Raw genomic sequence first — 16,680 nt, 5'->3', positions numbered from 1 at the left:
ATTCTGGCTCATCATTTTAGAGAGATGAGACGATGGAACTGAGCCAATAATACGAGATTTGTGCGGTGATGAATATACTCGAAAGTTCGGCTCCGAGGCGGGAAGAGAGACGTGAAAGTAGCCATGCACCATCCACGTGGACTCACGCTATGCAATGAATAAGTACTGCCAGGGCAGAGCAGGATAGTTGTGTTGTTTTAGCCGCCCTCGGGCGATTCTGACCCTGTATAATACACGCACAAGCAGATTGAATCTACTAGCAATCTAGACAGACAGGCGCATGTTAGCCAGCCTTGTAATTCGGGCAGGGATTATAAACACAAGCCCCTCTCTGTAAAAAGTAGTCTAATTTTTTACTACCCCACTACAGTGTCCATGGATCAAAAGGAGTGTTGCTAGTATCACCATTCCTAATTGAAGAGATAAAAATGAAAATAGTAAAAAAAACATACAAAGGACAACACTCTATATAATCCTACGGACCCATTAATCCGACCCACCTTGCATCACTTGTCCGATTTTGAATGTGGATTCCGGTTGTTCTGAGCTGGATACCTGGGGTAGACATGCTAATGCACAATCCTTGCCGACCGTTTGCACACACCCACAGATCATGAAATTTTTACAATGCCCAAGTACGGAGTACTTAATACATACCATGTCCAAAGGGTTACTTGTCCACAGCGGCTGTGCCGGTTGCCCTGAGTTTTGGCCCCCACGCCGATCCCCGGGAAAACGACACTGGTGTAACTTATTGGTCAGAAAAAAACAGAGCCTGGCACTTATGAATCCTAAACAGTGGGTCTTTGTTTTTGCCGGGGCCTGTGGGGCTGATTGTTCTTATTTCCACCAGACTAGATAGGCCCCTCTTATTTCACAGGCACAGCCCCCCCGCAACGCATCAAAAAGCAACTTCTCCGAACTTGTTACCTTTTTAGGAATTACCTTGTCATGGTATACAGAGGAAAAATCAGCATGGGGTGTGCGTTGTGCCGGAAGCGACGGCTACGAGTAAGCAAACTTGTCAAGATTTTAAACAACGGTCGGCTAACAGTATGGTATGCAGTGCAACCGAGGCCAGCCATCTTGTTCACAGTGCTTGAGAGTGGGTCAAGAGTGCTCCGGATATCGAGATCCTAATACCCTGAGGGTCTACGATCAGAGCGCGGAAGTTGTGTCCAAAGCTCAAGCCCGCCATAGTGCCGGCCGCAGGTGTGGTCCCACCAAAACGTCGCCTGCTGAAGAGTTGCCTTCTACACCACCCTTGATCTATTCGCCCATCTCAGACGACCAGCGAGCCATGTCTTATGTCATCCCCTACTATATTGGCACTGACCAAAATCAGGGCTTACTTTCTTTTTTGCCAAGCCTATTGATGAATGACCCCTCTCCTGCGTTACAAGCCTCAGCCAAGGCCATAGGGCTGTTGGGGAGGAAGAGCAGGCCTCACTTGAAAAGGCTGGCCAGGGAAGAATATGGTATTGCCTTGTGTGCTACAAATAGCGCGTTAAGAAATCCAAAAACAGCTACATCGGATTCCACCTTGGGGGCCGTGTTATTGCTGAGCTTGCATGAGGTAATACCCTCATTACAAGCTGCAATATTCTTGTCCAAGTAACATACACTGATCGATCCTTTCCAGCTGATAACATCACAAATCGTGGAAATGAGCGGTGGCTGGAAGAATCATGCTCACGGGGCAGCCAAGCTCCTTGAACTGCGAGGTGAAGAGCAGTTAAACTCGCCTGTAGGGCTAGAGTTATTTACGGTTGTGCGCTTTCAGAATGTAAGACATTCCCTCTATGGAAGGGAGGGGGGGTTTTTTTTTCACTTTTTGCCTGATATATTATCTTCAGGTAATCAGCAGTGTCTTCTTCAGACTGGGGTGCCAGGTCCACAATTCACCAACGATTGCGGCATTGTCTGAAATCGCAAGGTCCAAACGAAATGAACATACGCGGCCAATTGAAAGCCTGTACGATATGCTCATCGAGCTGAACAATCTAGCTATCGAAGTTGATGAAGCGCACCTCCAAAGTGACCTCGGGAAGCAACAGTTTTTGATTGAGAGATGCGTTTTTCTTGATGCCAGTCTCCAGGCGTGGACTACATCGCTGAGTCCCGCGTGGTCTTATACCGTCATCGATGACCCGCGTTCCCATTTGCCAAGATTTACCTATCCTCCCATTTATGATGATAGATACCACATTTACCACGGTGTCTCCATTGCTGCAATGTGGAATAATTATCGCCAAATGCGCATCGTCCTCAATGAGATGATTAGGATGATGGCTCTGCGCCGGTTGAGGTTACAATCCGTTCCGCAATACCAGCAGATCATATCTCGGTCTGCTGGCATTATTGATCACATGGCAGGTGATATTTGCGATAGCATTCCATACTATCTTATATCCGGTGAAGTAGGTCTTGGAAGCATATACCGGGTGGTGTGGCCTCTATTTATTGCAGGCCGATGCGCAGCTTCAGGGTCTCGGGTCAAAGAATGGGCTATGCAAATTCTCGACCTCATTGGGAACCTTACCGGGATTCAGCAGGCGATTGACCTGTCACAGCTACTCAAGCAGAGAAGACCAGCCAGTGTGATTCCCGGAGGGGACCTGATTACCGAGTCACTCTTTAACCGGGCAGCCAGGCTGTCTCGGTAGTGACTAGTAAACCGGTCTAAAATCTAACCAACGAACTTAGTTATAATACGCTCATGATGGGTAATCAATATGAAGAACAGCCATAGTCAGCGAACTCCAGATACATACAAAACGTAGCGCGGGAAAACAAAATTAAAGTAGCTTGCTCGCATGGGAACCAACCTAGCTATAGTATGTGCTGTGGGTCCATGCATATCCTCGGCAGATGGTGGGGAAGTGCACAGCCAGGACCCCGTAGATAGACCTCATTATTTCCCACACCTCACTTCACTCCCGACGTCATATCTCCTTGACGATGGTTGGGGGGAAATATGAGGCTGTTCGCATTGCTTGCTTCATCTAGCCTAGTGTGCCAACGCCAACGCCACTTTTGGTCCCAAAGATCCACCTCAGCCTGACGATCCCCCGAGTCACATACCAGATCGGGGTGAGCTCCGACACGATGTGGGGATGGAACCGTGCACTTGGGCTGGGGCTGATTGCGCCCTGTTGACCTTAGACTCCTCTATCGTATCTCTAAGAAGATGGTCGGCGTGGAGCCCTCCTTCAACACCGCAACTGTTGGCCGTTGTCTGATCATTTACTTAGCTTGGACCTGCTTGGTCCTCGGGCTGGGTTGGGAGGATAAATAGCTCCACCTTCCCCAAGATTCAGGTAGGATTCTCAGCGCATCTCTCTCTCTCTCTCTCTTCAATTCCAGTTGATTGAATCCGCGGCGTGCCATGAAGATCTCCATACTTCTGGGCTTGATGTCCCTGAACATCATAGACTGTAAGTGGCTGAGAGGAATCGGATGCCTCAATATGTCTCCCTTTTTTTTTTCTACTGGGTAAACACAAAAAGCTCACGATGTTGAATCTCAGTTACCAATGCTGGAGCTGTCTCCGTCAAAAAGGACCTCGCTTCACGAACTGTGAATGTCAAGCCTCGTGGTCTCCCAGATGCACCGGACGGCTATGCTCCGGTCCATGTTACCTGTCCATCGAGCCGACCTACAATTCGGCCTGGCTCCGCACTGTCCTCCGATGAGACAGCATGGCTCAAAACTCGCCGCCAGAAGACCGAGTCCGCGCTGAAAGACTTCTTTGGGCATATCGAGATTGAAGACTTCGATGCTGTGAGCTACATCGGGAACCACTCTGGCAGCGACTTACCGAATGTCGCGATTGGCATCTCGGGTGGTGGTCTTGTCGCGTGTCTGAATGGAGGAGGTGCTATTAAGGCCTTTGATGAACGCACCGAAGGATCAACGGCTCAAGGTCAGCTCGGTGGTCTGCTGCAGTCAGCCACTTACTTTGCTGCCCTCAGCGGTGGCTCGTGGGCTCTCGGTTCTATCTACATCAATAACTTCACGACGGTCTCTAATTTACAGGAGAACCTTTGGGATTTCACCTCTCCTGAACTGATATATGGTCCTGCCAAGATGTCGCATGTCGAATTCTGGGGAAACATCTCTGCTGAAGTAAGGAGCAAGCGGGATGCTGGATTTAAGACCGGTGACGCAGATTTCTGGTTTGTTGGCCTGCTGCCCTGAGCCGAGGAGAATAAGATTGACATATGTTCATAGGGGCCGTATCCAGGGATACAACTTCTTCAATGCTAGCCATGGTGGGGTTGACTACACCTGGTCCTCGATCGCAAAGACCCAGTCCTTCCAGAGTGGTGATATGCCGATGCCTCTGGTGGTGATGACTGGCAATCATAAAAACACCGAAAGCTTGTCAAGCTCCCCGGCAACCTATCCAATCTACGAGACTACGCCTTGGGAGTGGGGTACCTACGATGACGATATCTACGGCTTCGCACCCTTGGAATATCTTGGTACTCGATTCGTCGACGGTGTAGTGCCAGACAACGACACCTGCGTCCGTGGCTTCGACAATGCGGGCTTCATCACCGGCTCGTCAAGCGATATCTGGAACGAGAAGGGACAGGATATCCTTTTCTATTTAGAGGAAGCTCTAGAATACTACGAATCCACCACGCCAAACTCCACCCTAGTGACGTTTTTGGAAATCGCCATCAAGGACTTCTATAACGCCTCCAGCTCCACAAACTCAAGCATCAACGGGCCAGCAGCCTACGACCCGAACCCCTTCTACCAATACAACACCGCCACCTCCCCATTCGCACAAACCACCGATCTGATCGTGCAGGACGGAGGTGAAACCAGCCAGAACATCCCACTGTACCCTCTCATCCAACAAAAGCGCAGTGTAGACGTGATCTTCGCCGTCGACTCCCTCGGCTCCGAGTCTTACGACTACTGGCCGACAGGCTCATCACTGATTGCAACCTACAACCGCACCCTCCTCAACGTCGCAAACGACACCTCTTTCCCCGAGATCCCCGACCTCGACACGTTCCTCAATCTCGGCCTGAATGCTCGTCCGACCTTCTTCGGCTGCAATGCCTCTCGTCTGAATACGCCGACACCCTTGGTCGTTTACCTGCCTAACCATCCTATTACCTATAGCTCCAACTTCTCGCTCATTCAGGGTCAATTTAGCGATGCCCAGCGTGACGCGATTATCGCCAATGGTTACAATGTTGCGACACAGGCGAACGGCACTCTGGATGAGGAGTGGTCGACTTGCGTGGGCTGTGCGGTTCTCAGTCGCTCGTTCAACCGCACTGGCACTACCGCCCCAGAGGCCTGCACGAAGTGCTTCCAACGTTATTGTTGGAATGGGACCACCGATGACCAGACTCCGTCGGCTTACCTGCCGACAGCTTCTTTGAGCGCCGTTGAGTCGGCCCAGGCCCAGGCGACTTCATCATCGACTGCTTCTAGCATGGGTACTTCGCTGAGTGCGGGTGTAGGATCTACTCTAGCCGTGGTGGGAATGATTCTCTTGATGGTGGTTTAATCTGTGATCAAATTTAGCCCAAGATGTGATGATATATTTGAATTTTGCGATCATGTTCTATAGCCATGGATAGATGTCCGATAATACAAGGGAGTCAGTACAGGACTCGATCAATTTGTGTGCAGTTCTGGTTTGATATTTCGCTGTTGTACATCATCACCTGTCAGTTCGGCGTGAAAATTGCCGTCTACACACACATTAGTCTTTGTCCAGTATCCCAGGGAAGAAAGGGTTGACATATTGAGAACTTTAGAAGGTTTGTTAGGATGACATGACCACGATTCCAAGTTTGACATTTGACTTTCCGGCAGTATTACAGCATGATGATCATGATGATGATGATGATGTTTTATATCTCTTCTTTTCACTGGAAACTATTACTTTCCTGACGAATTCAAAGCCTTGCCGAGGCCTGTGCCAGTCTTTCTATATTACTCTGCTATTACCTCCCCCCTGGCGGCCTTTGTCCCAATAGGGAATATCTTGATAGGTCCGTCCCCAAGACGGCCTCCGGCCGTTAAACAATGATACCCACACGACAGTCAGTAGCTGATCTAGAAGATATATGCTGAAGTCTTACCCCCATTTTCGATTTCGCAGAGCGTAACATGCATGGCACGACACGCCGGGGAGAAGCCGAATGAGATCCTGATTTTCCATGTAACCTTGAAGATTATGGATTCCCAGCCTATCATGCACCTTCTCATACTCAGACTCCTCAATAAGTATCTTGAGTGTCGCCGAGTTTCAGGCCGAGGTAGGTACACGTTTGCGCGGAACATCGGATGGGTCGGATGGAAGAAGATGGCAGAAGGTTCCGCAATTCTTGAAACGGGGCTCTGACCGGTCTGAATGGGATGTTTGTGATCCGAGTGGCAATTGATCCATGAGCCAGATTGGGGCTCGCTACTGCATCGCCGAATCTAATCAAACTATTGCCTGAACGACGAGTTAAAAATAATACTGACGCAGCTGCAAGATGTCAAGAGGCAGACGCAACCGGGCGGAACGCAATCACTCGATGAAGACCAGCTTCGAACGGTTTGATACAAAAAGGCGACGATATCATTGCGATGCGTGGCAATGCCACCATGATGTTCCCAGATCGTATATGTTTTGAAAGCTACTATACAATCAAAAAGCGGAATATACATAACAATCAATAAACGAGTGTAGTTCTGCTTAGGTCAGCGGGCCAGCCCCACGGTGAGTGACGATTGGCCCCGCCGGTTCAACCGCCGCCGGCTCCCCGCATCCCATAACTTCCCAGTTGTTCCCACCGATCGTCCCTTCAGTTTTTCCCTATACCTACTCCTACTGTCACTACTCCTACTCCTGCTTCCTTCCAGTTAACTTCTCCCCCCCCTCCTCCCCCCCAAACTACGAACCACTGAAATGGACCGTTCCAACAAACCCTCCGCCATCGGGGTGGGCGCCTCCATCCCCCAGCCCACCATCTCCTTCCGCGAAAACAACACCGTCGAAGCCACCCTCCCCTCCGGCGAATCCGTCACTGTCCACCTCTACGGCGCGACCGTTACATCCTGGAAGCTTGCCGACGGCAAGGAGCAATTGTTCGTGAGCGAGAAGGCCACCCTGGATGGGTCCAAGCCCATCCGCGGGGGCATTCCCGTTGTTTTCCCGGTACGTCCAGCCAGTCCAGTCGAGCTCACTCCAGCCGAAGCCCAACCCAAGACAAAACACAACACAACACAACACAATATTCACCAATCCACCATCCGCCCTCCCATCTCCCCTAACCCCCCTCCCCTCCCTAAAACCCACCCAATCCACACTCCACACTCCCCCCACAAGTCCAACCCCCACTAACACCCCCCTCAAAACCACAGGTCTTCGGTCCCCCGCCCCCAAACCACGCAACCACCTCCCTCCCACAACATGGCTTCGCGCGCAACTCGACGTGGGAATTCCTCGGCAAATCGTCCTCCGAATCCGGGGGCTATGCCGTGAAGCTGGATTTCGGGCTCTCGCACCCGATGCTCAGCGCGGAGTTCCAGAAGGCGTGGCCGTATCAATTTGGACTGGTGTACAGCGTGACGTTGACGCGCGGGAGCTTGGCTACGTCCCTGCAGGTGCAGAATCAGGGAGATGTGAATTTCGATTTCCAGGTCTTGATGCATACGTATTTGAGTGTGGAGGTAAGATTGTTATTCTTTCTTTCTTATGGGGGGTTGGTTTTGATTATGGGGATGGGATTTGATTGGGGTTTGGCTGGGACTGGGCTAATGAATATACAGGATATCTCGCAGGTCCGGGTGAAGGGCCTCCAGACGAAGGTGTACGCAGATAAGACACAGGACGGGGCCATCGTGACGGAGGGGTCTGCCGCCGTGGTGATCGACAAGGAGACGGATCGGGTGTATCGCGCGCTGGATCCCAAGGTGCCCATCGAGGTTATCACCGCCGCGGACGAGAAGCCCCTGTTTTCAATCACTCGGGAGGCACTGACCGACGTGGTGGTGTGGAATCCGTGGGTTGAGAAGGCCAAGGGAATGGCGGACTTTGGGCCGGACGAGGCGTACAAGAACATGCTTTGCGTTGAGGCGGGCTCTGTTGCCGGATGGCAGACGCTGGAGGCCGGCGATTTCTGGGAGGGTGGGCAGACTATTCGGCCAAGACTGTGAATTGAATCCGATCTGGTCTGGTCTGGTCTGATCTGGTCGTTATGTGATGATTGATGCATTGATGATTACTGATGCTTAAGCTCGAGAAGAAGGAGGGATAGAATAACTGACAAATAGTGAATTGAATTAAATATGTGTAGATACTATATGTTGGTGGCTGTGTACTTAGAGTCCTTGGAGGTTCCAGATCCTGTCCTTTCTCTCTCTCCTTAAATATGGGCCCATTACCGTTTGGAATCCTCAAAACAACATTTAGTCTCCCCCGATTGATCCCCAGTACAGTCATCTCATCTGACTCTAAGCAAGAGCCCCAGCCAGCAAGATCCTTCACTTCCTCCGTGACGCATGCCCACACCGCATACCTTCGACCTTTGCGTGTGTATGTATGTATGTATGTATGTATGTGTGTGTGTGTGTGTGTGTGTAGATGCCAATACCATCGAGACAGGCCACCGGTAGATGATCCACTGCCCATGGACAATGGATATCATGGGATAGGCAAATCTTATCCGACTGCTCCAAGACTCCCATTCTTTCCCAGAAGACAAAGAATCAGACCCCGGCCTCGACAACGCACAACGCCAAAAGAGCCGGGCAGCCTTCCGCAGGCATCGTCATCCCACTCCCCCGGCCCTTCCTACACAAAAAAAAAAAAAAAACAGACATTAGCACCTCGCGTATCTCACAACTAATATTGCCAAACACATACTTACCCATGAAACCATCCACATCCACATCCACAACCACAACCAAACAAACCATAGTATCCGGCATCTGACATCCGGCACCTAACATCCAGTATCTGGTATGGTATGATATGGTATGATATGGTATGGTATGGCATGGCATCTCATCTCATCTCATCTCAAAACGCCGCCCTCGAATAAAGATCCCCCCGAATCAGGACCGCCTCGGGCACACTCAACCTGGCAAACTGACATCTGATAACCCTGGCGCCGGAAACCCCCATCTTGCACATCGGACAGCAGGCGCGGCGCCGCGTGAGCCAGGGGTCCAGACACGAGGCGTGGAAGATATGCCCGCAGGTTAGTTCGCGGATGTCGTCCTCGGCGGAGAATGGGTCGATGCATATGGAGCAGATGTTTTCTGTGTCTGTGTCTGTGTCTGTGTTTGTGTTCGTCTCGGGGGAGGGGGAGGGTGAGGGGGATGTGGTTGGTTTGGGTGAAGGGGGGTTTTGGGCGTGGTTGGTGCTGTTGTTTTGGTTGGGGGATGGAGGAGTAGTCGACTCAGCAGCTGCAGTTGAAGTTGGCACACCATGAGACGGCCCAGCACCAGCACCAGCACCAGCACCAGCACTAACAGGCGTGCCAATCCTCGGCCCAATAGCCGATACCTCCCTCGAAGCAACAGCCAGATTATCCTGATCCTGATCCTGATCCAGCCTACCTCTACCATCCTCCTCTCCCTCCTTACTCTCCACGACAACCTCCACCTCATATCCTCTCTCCACTTCATCTTTACCACCCCCTTACTCCCCCTCCCCTCCAACCAAACCTTATACTTCACCGTCGGGAACCTCTCCTCGACCACACGCTGAAGAATCACAGGATGACGCGCGGCCTCCACATCATCATACTGGTAGCGGAAGAAGCGACGGCGTCGGCGCGCGCTGACAAAGACCCTGCTTATTTGGGTATGCATAATTAGTTGACCATGGATATTATATTGCAGTGGGGGGGGGGGGGGGGGGGGGGAGCTGGGTACGTGAGTGGATAAACATACCACGCGCCGAAGAAGACGAATGCCACGCAGACGGGGGCGAGGTAGCCCAGGAGGGCGGCAGAGGAGACTTCGACCATTTTCGTTGGAGTTGGGGCTGGGGGGGGTGGCGTTAGATGGACGAATTAGACGAATAGAGTCACATCAGAGGGTTAGATGGGGATGAGCGTACTTACTTGCGAGATGAGGTCCAAGGAGCTGTGATATCACAAATGTGGAAGAACGCGTTTGAGGAAGGATCTTGAATGGGATTTAGACTCGAATGATATACGTAAGGTAGTAGAAGGGGAAGAAGAAGAAGAAGGGAAAGGAGAAGGAAAGACAACGCCTGCCTGGGCAATGCCTCGTCAACCGCAAGTGAATAAACAATCGTTCGGCTGTAGTAGGAGTAGTAGTTGTTGTTGTTGTGTGGCAGCTCGCCTGAGTAGTTCCCTATCGGCGGTGTTTTCCTCCACCATGACGACAGTCTGACCGACTTCACTTTGGTTCAGTAAATTAAGCCTGAGGTCCTCGAGCGATGCAGCCACATGCCGTCATTTCTGGGGTCGGGGTGTGGCACCTACCAGAGTCAACGAAGGTCCCCTGTTGACGCTTTGTTTTGCGAGATTGGCGGCGGAGAAGGAGAGTAAGGCGAGGTTGCTGGATGGAGGAGATGGAGGGGATGGGGAAGTGGAAGGGGAAGTCGGCATTGGAGTCCCGGGAGGATGACTGCGCTGTACGACGGAGATAAGGGGGGGTGCCGAGATTCCGCTGTGGGATGACTTAGATACTACTTACTATATTTGATCGAATTTGTACTGATGTAGGAATAGCTCGTGTGACAGATACGTAGTAGTTTGATAAGCATCAATGCCATACAGCCCCTTCCATCCATCCACCCACCCACCTTGCATGTACCTATGTATGTATGTAAAGAAATGGACCGAAAGAAAGCCAGAGAGAGAGAGAGAGAGAGAGAGAGAGAGAGAGAGAGAGAGAGAGAGAGAGAGAGAGACAAACTTCTTTTGGATGGGACATGATCAAAAGTCAAAAGACAAAACCCATCAAGAGGCAAGAAACACACACACAAAAAAAAGAGTATAAAGTCTAAGAAATAGGATATAGACAAGACTTTGAAACGCCATCGCTATGCAAAACCAATTCAACCCGTGTTTCTCCTCAATGCCTCGTGCGTTTCCAGCTTGATATCAAATAATAAATCGTCAATTTCTTTGAGCGAGCCCCGGTCCAACTTGGCCAGCTTGGCGACGTCCAACACTTTGCGAAGGGAGGTCGCAATGTCGGCCTGGGGGTTGGCCGGCTCGGGGGCGTGTCGGTTTGCGTGGCGATGGACACTCCCCGTGTCTTCTTTTTCTTCTTCTCTGGACTCCGAGACTTGGATCGTCGGGACTTCTTGGAAGGTGACTGTTTAGGTACGGCAAATACGTCCGTCATCTGGATGTCGCCGGTACCCGATGGTTCGATTTCAGGTACAGGTTCGCTCATTTGGGTGTCGACCGGGGTGTCGGATACGGGTTGCAATGAGCTTGGGATCTCCGACTCCTCCAAAGTCTCCTTGCTTTCGGCGGTGGCCTCGGCTTGCTCCTCATTGTCGACACTGTGGTCAGGCACATCGTCCGTGGGCAGCTTTTTGGATTCAGCTCCTGTCCCTTCCGTTGTGGATTGGGGCTCCTCCTCTATACTGTCCTTGTCCTTGGCTTTGTCCTGCTTGCGTGGGCGATTGGGTCGAGGCGACCTCTTGGGAAGCGGCGGAACGTCCTCAGGGATGGCGGGTGCTGCCTGGCCACTAAGACGAGAAGACCGGCGCTTCTGAGAACCCTCTTGACTATCCGAGACCTTGCCCTTGCCGCTGTCATGACCAGACGGTTGATCGGTGATCTGGGCAGTATCGGTTGCATCACTCTTTGAGTCATGCTTCCGTCGTTTCGGCGCTGACTCGATTGGTGATAATTCCACAGCTTGCGATGCAGTCAGCGGTCCCTTGGAGCGAGTCGCACGGCTGCCTTCAACGTCTGCAGCCGAAGGTGTCTTGGTGAGTCTTTGAGAGCGGCGGCGTTCGTTGTCTTTGCCTGAAGGTGTAACCTCTTCCGTTTCCCGTTTCCTCTTTTTTGTCGCCGGGGCCTGTTCCGAAGGGTTCGCTGCGTCGTTCGCAGCATCATTTGTAGCTTTTGGTGTTTCGTCCAAGTCTACAGCAAGCTCCAGATCTTGCTCTAGCTGAGACGCGACTTGGGTCTCCATGTCGTCACTGGATTCGTCCGCAATCAAGTCAGAGCCTTCAACCTGTGACGTTTCCTTGTCTTTACTTGGCTCATCCGAGATCTGGTTGCGCTTCGGTGTGGGGGTGGATGCGATTTCTTCGGCGGATCCCAAGTCGGCGGTCTTCTCAGGGGAATGGCCAGAATCTTGAGGAGCATTATCCGGTGATTCCGCCGGCCGCTCATTCGTAGGAGGCTCTTCATCCTCCGGCACTTTATTTGTAGATGAACGTAGGCGCTTTGTAACGGGCTCTTCTGCTCCAATCGTAGATTGCTCTCCAGCTGGATTAGGCTGTTTAGACTGGGAGCTCGACGCTTTCTTCGCCTTAGAAGAGCGCCTAGACCGTCTCTTCGACTTTTTCTTCTTGCTCGCAGGCGTACTTACTGAGCCAGGCGTGGTGGGAGTTCCAATGCTACTGTGAGCCTCCGGGCTGAGCGGTTTGAGCTTTGGGGGGGAGGATAGAAGCTCGTTTTCCATGGGGGGGCTGTCTGCTGGCGGGGGAGACAGCGATTGTGTGATTTCAGACTCGCTCAGCTGCGATCTGCCTCGTGTTCCTGGCGTAGGAGACGACCCTAGAAATCCATACTCATTGTCGGCAAGTACAGGGGGTAGGGTGGGTGTTTGGGGGGTGGCAGAGTTGGCAGTTGGGTTGCGCAGATCACGTAAGTGTGGGGGCGTCATGAAGCCGATGTCTCTCGGGGTATTCGTCGGCGGTGACGATGAATGGAGGCTCTCAAAGAGCGAGAACATCTCGCTGCGTTTTCTCGGGTCTCCCGGCCCCGTGGGGAGAGCCATGTCAGTAGTATGAACGGACTCATCCACAGGTTCAAGTTTTGGAAGTGGATGGGGTTCTATTTGCTTGTCCAGACACATGGACATATTTTCAGACCCTCCAGTGACAGGCGACGAGCGCAGGGTTGGATCTTCCGGGTTATCCAGAATGAAAGCGATGCGAGACTTGACCGACATATCGATGGGGACGCTCTTCGCCGCCTGTGCGTCAAGGGGACCAGATTGTGCCTCAGACTGTAATGCCTTAGTATTATAGCCAGAAAATCATGTTTTAAAGAACCTACCTGCGCGGTTTGCACGAGTGTACTCGGTTGCTGAAGTTTGATCTGAGCTTCTAGGCTATGCAGCGCACGAGATACCGTCTCAGGGCAGGGCAAGGATTCTTGCAGCCCAAACGTAGAATTCCAGAAGTCAAGAAATCTCCTCGTCACAGAACCGTGGGAAGATTCAAGACCAGCACAGATGACAGGCTCGAACCTTTGCAAACACAAAGAGTCATGTGGAGAAGATGCTTGTAAAATGCTCAAGACAGCTGACGACAGCGCACGGCACTGATCTTGGGTTAGAACATATCCGAAGCCCCTTGCGTGGCACACTTACAGCAGTAAGGATTCTACTTTCCACGCCGCTCTCAACGTTTAGTTTGCGTGCTCCGTCCCTGAGATAGCTAGTAAGGGGTTGTTGAATGTGGGCAAGAACTGTGGTTCGGAAAGTCGTGACACCCGAGCCCAGAAGAGACGTCAGGCATTCAATAAAATCCGCAATGCCGCTTGTTTCCAAGGGGTCAAAGCTCTCATAGGACCCCAGAAGTGTTTTATTCACCAATGCCACCAATTTTTGAGGGAAGAACAGTTCCTGACTGTTCCCTAGGCCAGACTCATGGCAGTAAGAAATCGAGAGGGAGTGCTTCAGAAGCGACGCTGATGGGGGGCAAGTATTTCGTGCACCATGGGTTATGATAGCCTCAGCAAGAGGCTCCACAGCCATTGCTGCAATTGCTTGGTCGCTCTTTTCGGTTCTCACAACGCGGATTAGCGAATCAACAAGTTGACTCCACACCTGGAAAACATCGGCAAACTTCAAGCCTGCGGACAGGATTTTGACGATGTTCTCATAATCACGAGAAACTGAGCCATCGCGCTCACGAGCTGTTTCCATAGGAAATGAGGCTAGAGAGGCTGCAGATAGCTGTGCCGTGGACGTCCATACAGCTTCCGCCAAACTACCATTGTCGATATGGGAAGCCATGTCGTACGGCTGGGCTTCGGAGCATTGTCGAAGAAGTTCAAGGCGCGAGCTTCTTGACAGTTTGTCGTTGCATGTTGCTTCAAGAACACCGTTGACTAGACGCAAGTAGGATGGGGTCGGCCCTGAACTGCTAGGCTCACTGATAAACCGGAGGAAATGTAGGATAGGGCTGTCAAGGGTGGTATTTGCTCTTGGATGTCGGTGTGTAGGTGTTGTAGCAGCCTGGAAAGTCTCATCCGCCGTCTTTAGGAGGAGCTTCTCAGTAAAGCGGGCACTGCCGAGAGAATATATCACGGTGGTAGATAGAAAGCGGAACCGTTCATGAAAGACGGCCAGAGAATCGTTCTCCACGGCAGCATTGAGCGAAGACGGTCCTGCATTCCATAGGCGCTGGAGAAGCCCAAGTACGTGGGCCACGGCTTGCATAGACTCTGGCGTTGGGGTGATTTCTTTGCTCGAAGCATATGACAAAGCCCTGGAAAGGCTCAGCCATGCTGCAGCAATGTGCGACTGCTCAATATCAGGAGCCCAGACAGATGACTTGAAGATCTCTTCGAAAACACCCAGGACTGACGTGATCCTCGACCGTATCCACTTGCTATCAATCGACGGTAACTCTTCCGGGTCCAGTTTGTTGCTCTCATTGACCTTGTTTTCGACCCAGATTCTTGCCTGGGGGGTCCAAAGCATATTGGAAAGCACGTGAGCAAGCCTGTCGCTGAGGTTGGGCACCAATGAGAATATGCTTGAGGCGGGAGAAGCGATGTATTCTTCCCAGACAACATCAAGATGTTGGAAAGACGCCGATGGACGGAATGCGTAATAAAGAAGATTGTAATAGCTGCACAATGCCAGTTGACTGGGCTGCTTGTCCTGCTTCTTCCGGTCGAACTGTGATATGATGGGTTTGCTCAACATTCTCAATAAAGAAGGGCTTGTCGTATCGCTGGGGCCTATGACAAGAACAAATCGATTCCACCCGACAATAGCCTGTGCCTTGATTGAGGAATCGCTGCAGTTGAAGCATCTTTGCAGCACAAGAACCCATTCCTTGAAATGCTCCCATTGACCGATGTCGAACTTTTTGTTTCTCAGGAGCAGAATGATCACGCTCCAGATTTGAGGCACATGGATTCCACAGTCCGTATTTGCCATCATGCGCGTCATTCGCTCACATATCTCGGTTACCAGCTTCCTTCCACCGTCGAGAGGTCTGCCAAATATCTCCCGGACAGACTTTGACAATGTTGGGTTCGGTCCGCACGTTATCGAGGTCTGAAAGCCGACAGAGATAGCCTTTATCCTAATGTCTTTGACATGGTGGAGCAAGCCAGTAATAAGATGGTCCATCCATAACATGGCGTTTGAGACGAATACCGACTTGGACTGGCTGAGAACGCGCGAATAGATACTTAGCCGCTGGGACACAATCGCACTCCCGGTGACTCGGTTGGTTAGTTCGTGAAGCACGGTCAAGATGCGTAATACTCTCGCATTTGTCATAATCTTCGAGTGGAAATTTTGGGTCGACAAGACTGACAAGTAGTGGGTAACGACGGACTTGGGCATTTTCGCATCTTGAAGACAGTTGATAGAATGATCGACAAGAAATATTTTAAAGTCGTCGGGTAGTCGCACGGCGACCTCGTTATGCCAGACCAGCGCGACAGCCAACTTGAGGGCCTGAATGACGAGGTTGGTATGCAAAGGTCCGCCGGTGGTAAGATCACCGCTGACATCCCGATGGATGAACTGAGTGATCAAACCAAGCCTCGCCACAATCTCTTGTTCCCCAGGAAGATCCTCGTATGCCCTCAATGCCCCAAAAAACTGCATATAGGCGTCAAGCCTTGAGCTAATGGCCTCCCCGGCTAGTTGTTGCAATATCGACTCAAGAAGCATGGCGAAGGAATCGGGAGTGTGAGGCCCAGTAGACGGCGCATCGACAGGAGCGTAGGGGGCGGTTGGCTTGAGGATCGACTTCGCGGGCTTGCATTCGTTCGAGGGGGGCAGCGACTTAAGGTCCAGCTTGGACTTTGCGGCGGAATTGGCGAAGGAAGGAGGCTTGATGTATTTCGTCCATGGTGAGAAATTGACGCGCTTAGATTGTCGACTCGAGGGCGCACCGGTGGACCCATTAACGGAGAAAGGAGAGTCGCGAGGCGTGTGCACCACAACCGGAGAATCTTCAGGTCGTTCCTTTTCCAGTATACGAGACGTCCTAGGTGGAGTAGGCGGACGAGCAGACAGAGGACCGAGAACCTCCACCATATTTCAAAAGATCGGACGATAAAAGATACCGGGATGAAAGCGGAAGAGGGGACAGGAACATCGCGATACAGCCTAGCTAGAAAGTGCGCTGTCCATAACCCAGATCACGGCCGTTGACAAGCAGGAGCAAGAATGGGAAGCCCTGGATGAAGCAGGACAGCGGTGCCGTACGGGCATTTGCTCGATCCTCCG

At 51.6% G+C, this 16,680-nt stretch overlaps 6 protein-coding genes across 6 annotated transcripts; 4 read left to right on the top strand and 2 right to left on the bottom strand.

Moving 5' to 3' along the window:
- Window positions 1-907: 907 nt before the first annotated feature.
- Window positions 908-2,750, top strand: BO70DRAFT_220422 (Zn(II)2Cys6 transcription factor). The gene is made up of 4 exons (XM_025538720.1): window positions 908-1,011; window positions 1,067-1,576; window positions 1,643-1,786; window positions 1,857-2,750. Exons 1-4 carry the CDS (start codon window positions 952-954, stop codon window positions 2,664-2,666), a joined length of 1,524 nt encoding a protein of 507 aa, XP_025400613.1. The 5' UTR covers window positions 908-951; the 3' UTR covers window positions 2,667-2,750.
- Window positions 2,751-3,352: 602 nt separating this feature from the next.
- Window positions 3,353-5,640, top strand: BO70DRAFT_360872 (uncharacterized protein). The gene is made up of 3 exons (XM_025542899.1): window positions 3,353-3,437; window positions 3,530-4,178; window positions 4,234-5,640. The coding sequence occupies exons 1-3, from the start codon at window positions 3,416-3,418 to the stop codon at window positions 5,534-5,536; spliced, it is 1,974 nt and encodes a 657-aa protein (XP_025400612.1). The 5' UTR covers window positions 3,353-3,415; the 3' UTR covers window positions 5,537-5,640.
- A 1,173-nt stretch (window positions 5,641-6,813) lies between these two features.
- Window positions 6,814-8,335, top strand: BO70DRAFT_386361 (D-hexose-6-phosphate mutarotase). The gene is made up of 3 exons (XM_025545818.1): window positions 6,814-7,180; window positions 7,387-7,695; window positions 7,795-8,335. Exons 1-3 carry the CDS (start codon window positions 6,932-6,934, stop codon window positions 8,179-8,181), a joined length of 945 nt encoding a protein of 314 aa, XP_025400611.1. The 5' UTR covers window positions 6,814-6,931; the 3' UTR covers window positions 8,182-8,335.
- Window positions 8,290-9,051, top strand: BO70DRAFT_220391 (uncharacterized protein). Its single transcript, XM_025538719.1, has one exon. It carries the CDS (start codon window positions 8,397-8,399, stop codon window positions 8,871-8,873), a length of 477 nt encoding a protein of 158 aa, XP_025400610.1. The 5' UTR covers window positions 8,290-8,396; the 3' UTR covers window positions 8,874-9,051.
- On the bottom strand, window positions 8,852-10,001 carry BO70DRAFT_378729 (putative RING finger protein; the record flags this gene model as incomplete). The annotated part of the gene is made up of 3 exons (XM_025545288.1): window positions 8,852-9,535; window positions 9,589-9,823; window positions 9,925-10,001. 3 exons carry the CDS (start codon window positions 9,999-10,001, stop codon window positions 9,047-9,049), a joined length of 801 nt encoding a protein of 266 aa, XP_025400609.1. The 3' UTR covers window positions 8,852-9,046.
- Window positions 10,002-10,825: 824 nt separating this feature from the next.
- BO70DRAFT_378728 (putative telomere length regulator protein (Rif1)) lies at window positions 10,826-16,488 on the bottom strand (the record flags this gene model as incomplete). The annotated part of the gene is made up of 4 exons (XM_025545287.1): window positions 10,826-11,325; window positions 11,373-12,468; window positions 12,562-13,203; window positions 13,570-16,488. 4 exons carry the CDS (start codon window positions 16,486-16,488, stop codon window positions 11,063-11,065), a joined length of 4,920 nt encoding a protein of 1,639 aa, XP_025400608.1. The 3' UTR covers window positions 10,826-11,062.
- Window positions 16,489-16,680: the final 192 nt, after the last annotated feature.

This window comes from Aspergillus heteromorphus (genome assembly GCF_003184545.1).
Source record: "Aspergillus heteromorphus CBS 117.55 chromosome Unknown BO70scaffold_8, whole genome shotgun sequence".
Lineage (NCBI taxonomy): Eukaryota > Fungi > Ascomycota > Eurotiomycetes > Eurotiales > Aspergillaceae > Aspergillus > Aspergillus heteromorphus.
This window is presented reverse-complemented; position numbering and strand designations above follow the sequence as displayed.